The 7,352-nt window shown below is 48.4% G+C and overlaps 1 protein-coding gene across 1 annotated transcript; it reads right to left on the bottom strand.

Moving 5' to 3' along the window:
* Positions 1–1,365: 1,365 nt before the first annotated feature.
* LOC109770367 (probable RNA 3'-terminal phosphate cyclase-like protein) lies at positions 1,366–4,476 on the bottom strand. The gene is made up of 6 exons (XM_020329071.4): positions 4,102–4,476; positions 3,867–4,016; positions 2,925–3,106; positions 2,672–2,847; positions 2,350–2,560; positions 1,366–1,810 (listed from the first exon to the last, which is right to left on the bottom strand). Exons 1-6 carry the CDS (start codon positions 4,298–4,300, stop codon positions 1,601–1,603), a joined length of 1,128 nt encoding a protein of 375 aa, XP_020184660.1. The 5' UTR covers positions 4,301–4,476; the 3' UTR covers positions 1,366–1,600.
* Positions 4,477–7,352: the final 2,876 nt, after the last annotated feature.

Below are 7,352 nucleotides of genomic sequence, written 5' to 3'. Positions count from 1 at the left end.
TGACCATCGACCTGCGCTAAACCCAACCACATGGCCTGAAAAGGGTGTGAGCTAGGGTGACGGAAGCGCAGTGTTTCAAACCACAGAGTCGGAGCGGACGGTGCTGCGAGCGGCTGACGGTGTTGTTGTGAGCAGAGGTGCTCGTCGCTGCAAAGGCCAGTGGCTATTGCTGCGAAGTCAAGCTCTGCAATGGGCGGTGCTATGACTCAGGCATGTCTCCGTTCGGTGACTCGCGGTGCTACGACTCACATCGCGCGCTGTTGTGTGTCAACCGACGATGGTGTGACGAGCGGCGAGCTTGGCGACGGCTGGTGGTACGATCGTCGCTAGCGGAGACTAGTGTGTCTGTGGTGCAACCGAGACGCGATGTGCTACGATGGAAGCCATGTGCTACAAGGCGGGCGATGGTGCTTGTCAGCAGGGGCGGATCCAGCCCCGCGGCCCGCCTCGGGCCGCCTTTGTATACTGTACCAACTGCCAACTGCTACAGTCCCCGCCCCGCCCAGGGGCCTACGTTACATCCCGAGACACAACGAGCTGCTGCGGTGGTTGAGGCAAGTGCAGTACCATACCTGAAGATGGTGCGTCGTCCGCGCGATGCCGGGGGGGGGGGGGGGGGGGGGGGGTGGTTAAAAGTATGTCTAGAGGCGGGGTGAATAGGCTAGTTGCCAAATTTAAAGGACTCTTTTCCCAATTGTAGTTCTTGGTTAGCAAGTCACATGACACTCTACACATGCAAATTTCGAGTATAGGCAGCGAAAAGTAGGTACTCCCTCCGTCCCAAAATTCTTGTCTTAGATTCGTCTAATACGGATGTATCTAATACTAAAACGTGACTTGATACATCCGTATTTAGACAAATTTAAGACAAGAATTTTCGAACGGAGGGAGTACATTGCAAGTAATAGTAATGTAGCATCAATGTGCTGCTGCTGCTGATGTGTTCTTCTCTTGTTGATATGATATTCACATGTGTACAGAGATGGATAAATGAATTCAGAGGGGAGAGAAGACTAGATATTTTTGTGCCTGTGTGTGTAGTATATTTGACTGAGCTGAGCAGAATGTTGCTTATAGCTATGAAATACTCCCTCTGTCCGGAATTACTTGTCTGGAGTTACTTGTCTTAGTGCCTGTGTGTGTAGTATATTTGACTGAGCTGAGTAGAATGTTGCTTATAAATACTCCCTCTGTCTGGAATTACTTGTCTGGGGTTACTTGTCTTGGATACATCCGTATCAAGACAAATTTGATCTTCTTGCTAGCTTCATCTTCTTTTTCATTACCTTTCATAATAGACCTTTTGACAAGAGTATAATGGCATGCTCGATTCGTAGTCACAAGTTGCTAGATGTTCCAGGCTAGTAAGAAGTAAAAGCACATCAAATGTGTGATCTCAAATGGAAAGCTCACACCCATGTTTTCTCAGGAGGGTACATGATAATACGATCAGGCAAATCCATTCTGGATCAACTAGCTTACATCAAAACTACTACAGGGAAGAAGATCTACGACACACTTGCAACAAAACTTGAAAATACTTGTTTTGCGGTTCCAAAACACTGTTTTCCATCCTAGATGAGGTTCATGATAGTTCTGTTTATGAAATCTTCCGAGCAAGATTCTTCACTCCCGCACCAACACATTTTAGAGTGACCGTGTTTGAGTTTGGGTCGGGCTTGATGATGAACTTGACATCAAGGAACTCCTTGATGTTTCGAAGTGATTCTATAGCGTGCGGTGTCAGCTGTCCCACGCGAACCTTTGACACATCAGGCGGGCATAGAGCGCACAGCATGAACAGAAGGCTCTGCAAATTGTTTACAAGAGAAACATCATGTGACTAACAAAAGAAACATTTTGAAGCAAGATTCAGAAAGAGCCATAGAAGGAAAGGCAGACACGGTCTCAGACATTATCTTGCCAAAATGAACCAAGGACTAGGTTGGCAGAAGAACTTGCATAAAACGATCATTCTAACGGACTACATCCATGCATACTATGTTCAGTTTGAATTTTTAATTCTTATCCAGCTTCCATGGCTGGCTTTGAGTTAATACAATGGAAGAAAGGATTCTCCCCTGCTGTGTTCTAGAGAGGGGGGGGGGGGGGGGGGTGCTAGAATAGCTAATTTATCTTCCTACAACATCATCAGCCAAAATAAATGACCATTATTGTTGCAGAGCGGTCTAAGTGCTTCAGAGTAGACCCAAAAAAACACAGTAGTGATCATGAATCGTAGGAGAGGCATGTAAATAAAACACAAATTATCAGCCACAATATAAAAATATCTGCCACCAGCCTGCTAAATAATATAAGAAACGAATAAACTGGAATGAAATACCAGACCTGATGTGTTGAGTCAACAACTCCTCCTTGAGCCACCTCTTCTAGCAGCATCGATGCAACTTGCTCACCAAGATCCTCTGGAGACATTAGCTCAGGCTTCTTAGATTGTTCACTCATTTCATCAACATTGGGATAACTCACAGTAGCATCTGCAGAAATCAGACAGCCTGTTGTGGTCTCAGCAACCACTGATACGCCATAGCCTGCTGACCTGCCAAAAGATGAATACATTTAAATTTTTGAATAGCAGGACACCAGGAGATAACAGCACATTGTGTCACTAATAATATTCAACAGGTTCTACTTCAAGCTGGAAACATACAATCCACCAGATAAACCAGCTCTATGATCGGTGAAGATATGAACATCCGGAATAAACTTATTGAAGAGTCCACGTGCAGCATAGAGGATACGGTTTTCAATCTGTGGAGATACATTAGTTGAGAATGTTACACCTCTTATCCTCTTTACCATTCCTTCATCAATCCAATTAACTGCCTGCAAAAACACTTGATATTAGAAGGGGAATGTCAACAGAAATCACGAAACGTGAGCAGAAGTAAACTCCAACACACCTTTAATGTACTGTTTATATTGGGAACTCGAAGAAGCACTTCACCACCACCACGAGGAGGAGCTCCCCTGTTTTCAATTTTGAGCTCCAGTCCCTCAAGAGGAACACCAAAATGCTTGAGCATATGCAACGTAACCATCCGGAAAGTATCCACAGAAGGATCCTTTGTATCATTCGTGATTCCTAAAAATAATGGCATCACATTTAGACTCCATGCTAAATTTAGAAGCAAAAGACACTGTATGATCAATAACAGTGATGGCCATCAACCTTCTGCAGAACTTGTGATTCCTACAAGCATGGCAATATTTAGACTCCGTAGAAGTGAAAGACTTTGTACGATCATTAACAACAATGACCATCAATTTTGCGCAGAACTAAAGAATTATTTTCTTTCTAGTCTTTTGCAGATCTTGGCTTATGGAAGCTTGTGAAGATTGAGACACGTAGTACTACCGAGCACCTCATGTTAACAAGAGCATCTTCATTACGGAAAATGAATGGCCACAAGGGTCATGGGTTCATGAGAAAGAGCTAATAAGGTTTGCTTACTCGGTGACAGTGAATTCAGCCAAATTAACTAACCGGCAATAAAACCACCTTTGTCAAAACAATCCATGCCAGAAACAGGACCGACTCGCATGATCCACATACACCAATTAAACAAACCATCCGACCGAACAATGAATCAGACTGGATAACTAATACTTCTAGAACAGCCTAAAGTTAAAAGAACCATTGAAATGAACAATGAAGCAGATTCAATAACCAATAATTCCAGAAAACCCTGACCACACAACCTCTGCCTGAACTAATATGGTAATTCCGGAGTTCCAGTGCAAAACATGGCAATCAATTGACCTGACGGTGCAACAACAGTCACCCGAAATTTCGCTGATTCTGCACACCTCAAGCAGAAACAAGATGAGCAAAAGCTGTTCACCTTTGAGCCGAATGGACAAGGGCGACCTGCCGAAGAGCCCGAGCAGGATGAGCGGCTCAATGAAGTAGCCGATCCCGCGGTGCACCCCGCAGTCGTGCTCCAGGTCCTTCCCGCCGAGGACCACCCCGGGCTTGTACCCGACCTTCGTGCCTGCCCACGAACGAACCCACTACAATCAGCCACCAGCCCAAATCGAAGAAGCCCCTGTCGCGGCCACAAGTCGGCGCGCCCTTGCCTGTGTCGTTGACGTCGATGACGTGCTGGTCCGAGACCTTGTCGAGGAGGTGGAGGAGGGACATCTCGTGCTGGCGGAGGCCCCCCTCGCCGGCGCGGATGTCCTTGATGATGATGGGGGTGGAGGTCAGCGTCGCCAACACCAGCCGCTGCCGGAAGTCTCGGCTGCCCGAGAGCCTCCGGGACTTCTCGCGACCCATCCTCGCTGGCCGCCGGCGCCGGGGACAGTTGACTGTTCGCTCGCCGCGCGGGGGGTGGTGGGGTTGGTCGTGCGGCGGGGGCGGGGAGGGCTCTTGCTAGTAGGGTTTAGGCGGGCGCCGGCGAGGCGTTGCTGCGGCGGGTATTTCACAGGGACGCGGGCCTCGCGCAACGGCCCGCTTGTACCAAACTGTGTGTGTGGTCTTTTCTTTTCTCGGAGAAAATGGCCCGCGGTGTCGTCCATGAATACACAGCCCACACAGAGATAAAAATGAAAAGAAAAAAAAATATCAGACGCAATGTTTTATTTTTTCTGCTAAAAATGGCACAATGTTTTGATTGCACGCCCTAATTTCTATGGACCTATTTTTGTCGGAATAAAATATTAACTCTTTTTGATGGATCCGTAAGAAATCCGCATTTTTGCACACATTGACTGCACATAATTTAGTTTTGTGAATAAGGTTGCATGCTCCTCATCATGAGTTGGGACTTGGTTTGCATTGGAGGCATGACAGTGCCTTCTACCCCGTCATATATGATCCCTTAGGGCATCTCCTAGGGGATCCATCAAATCATACCCAAATATTTCATACCGAACGGTTCAGACACTTTCAGCACTCTAACGTTGTTTAATAAATTTGGTATAGACATCCAAAACTCCTAGACTGGACCCAAATTTGGGAACTCTGGGGAATCTGTCACGTTAGAATCCGACACTCATGTCCCATCCAAAATCCCACTTAGATCTCGGGTTTTCACAATCTCGTACTTCTCCTCCGCCGTCTATCTTCCCTTCTAGAGACCGACGTTTCCTCCCCCTAGCAACGTGTTTCTAAAGGGAAGAGAGAAAAAGGGTTGTGTTTGTGCGTGAGTTGTGTTGGGGAACGTAGTAATTTCAAAAAAAAATCCTACGCACACGCAAGATCATTGTGATGCATAGCAACGAGAGGGAAGAGTGTTGTTCACGTACCCTCGTAGACCGAAAGCGGAAGCGTTATGACAACGCGGTTGATGTAGTCGTACGTCTTCACGATCGACCGATCCTAGTACCGAACGTACGGCACCTCCGCGATCTGCACACGTTCAGCTCGGTGACGTCCCACGAACTCACGATCCAGCAGAGTGTCGAGGGAGAGCTTCGTTAGCACGACGGCTGTGACGCCCGGATAATTAGACTACAGTAATTCCCTGCTATTGATGCCACGTCACCTCTGTCACTGTAGTTAATCCCGCGTTAGTTCAAAAATCAATTCAAATTCAAAATTGAATAAAAGGCAAACAACAAAAGTTTTCAAACTTTAAAACTAAAACGTTCGGGTTGTGCCAAATAATGCGTAGGTAATTATGGTGTAGAAACCCCACTTTTATAAAATGTTTAAAGGCTCTAAAATAATTAAAACGGTAGGTAAAACAATTAAGTAAATACCTTTTTATAGTTAATATAATATTTTCTAAGGCACTGGTCTAACTTGATATGCTAATCTAGGTGCTAAGGATGTTTTTTTAAACTAAAATAATTAGATCCTAAAATATAAACAGAAAAGGAAATAACGAAAATAAATAAAAGAACTAAAACTAAAACTAACCAGAAAAAAAAGGAGAACCCCCCCCCCCCCCCCCCGCTGGGCCATGGCCCAGATGGCCTCGGTGCCAAACAGGCCGGCCCAGCCGGCGCCTACATCACCCCTGGGGCGACCGAACCCTAGCGGTCCCTCCCCAGTCGCCCCACTCCCAACTCCCCTCGCCCCCACTCCCCCCTCCCCCCCCCACGATCTGGATCGGGATCACCCCGATCCCGCGCCGCCCCACGACCTCGACGACGGCGCCCGTCGCCGGCGCCGCACTGCTGCCGTCGCCTCCCCTCTTCCCTCCTTTGCGTCCCCCCGATTGGATCGGGGGATCGAACCGCCGCCGCCCGGAACGCCACCGCCGCGGCGTGCCTCGTCGCCGGCCACCTCGCCGGACTGCCTCCTCCTCCTCGCCGGACTGCCTCCTCGTCACCACATCGACGTCGTCCCCGTCCCCCTCCTCGACCCCCGTTGCCCCGTGCCCTACGCCCCCGGTGAGGCCCTCGGCCTCCTCTTTCCCCTCCATTCCTCTCTGCTCCTGTGGCCGTGCCGCTCGTCGCCGTAGCCCGTGCTCGTCTCGCCCCCCCGGGTGCTTGCTGCTGCTGCTGCAGCCCCGCGCGCCTCCACGCGCTGACCGGCCCCGTCCTCTCCTCCTCCTCCCCGCGCTACGCCTGAACGGCGCCCCGGCGCGCGCCTGGCTCCGCCCCGGCCCCCCGCTCACCGTGTCGCTCGCTCCGCTGTGGCTGCGGCCACCTCCGGCGACGCGCCGTCGCCCGCTCGGCCCTCATACGGGTCGGGCGCTCGCAGCGCCTAGTCGGGTGCGCCCCTGCTGGCCGCACCCGTTTGCCCATACCCAACGCCCGTTAAGGCCCCTCTGGGTCACAGACATGTGGGGCCCAGTCCAGAGAACGTTTAAAAAAATGGAAATTGAAAATGATAATAATAATAAAATAAATGAATAATAATTTAATTAATTAAAGAATTAATTAACTTAATTAATTTTGATTAATTAAACTAAACGACTAATTAAACTAATTAATCATGATTAGTTAGTCTAGTCAATGACGAACGGGACCCACACGTCAGTTTGACCAGTCAACACCCCTGTTGACTGCTGACGGCATGCTGACGTCAGCGTGCACTGTTCTAGATAATGTTGGATTAAAATAATTAAATAAATGCTAAAAGGTGATTTAAATCTTTTAAAATAAATATAAAATAAACCGTAGCTCAGATGAAAAATACTTTGTACATGAAAGTTGCTCAGAACGACAAGACGAATCCGGATACGCAGCCCGTTCGTCCGCCACACATCCCTAACATATCGAACTCGCAACTTTCCCCCTCCGGTTCATCTGTCCGAAAACGCAAAACACCGGGGATACTTTCCCGGATGTTTCCCCCCTTCGCCGGTATCACCTCTTACCGCGTTAGGGCACACCTAACATCGCTGTTTGCTTTGTCATGCATCGTTATGCATCTG

The sequence above is a fragment of the Aegilops tauschii genome, chromosome 5, assembly GCF_002575655.3.
Source record: "Aegilops tauschii subsp. strangulata cultivar AL8/78 chromosome 5, Aet v6.0, whole genome shotgun sequence".
Taxonomy (NCBI): Eukaryota; Viridiplantae; Streptophyta; class Magnoliopsida; order Poales; family Poaceae; genus Aegilops; species Aegilops tauschii.
This window is presented reverse-complemented; position numbering and strand designations above follow the sequence as displayed.

Coding starts and splice junctions, on each gene's coding strand:
- LOC109770367 (XM_020329071.4), bottom strand. CDS start 4,300: ATGGGTCGCGAGAAGTCCCGGAGGCTCTCGGGCAGCCGAGACTTCCGG. Junction 4,017..4,101: donor CATCGACGTCAACGACACAG/GCAAGGGCGCGC, acceptor GTTCGTGGGCAG/GCACGAAGGTCGGGTACAAG. Junction 3,107..3,866: donor CTTGTCCATTCGGCTCAAAG/GTGAACAGCTTT, acceptor CATTATTTTTAG/GAATCACGAATGATACAAAG.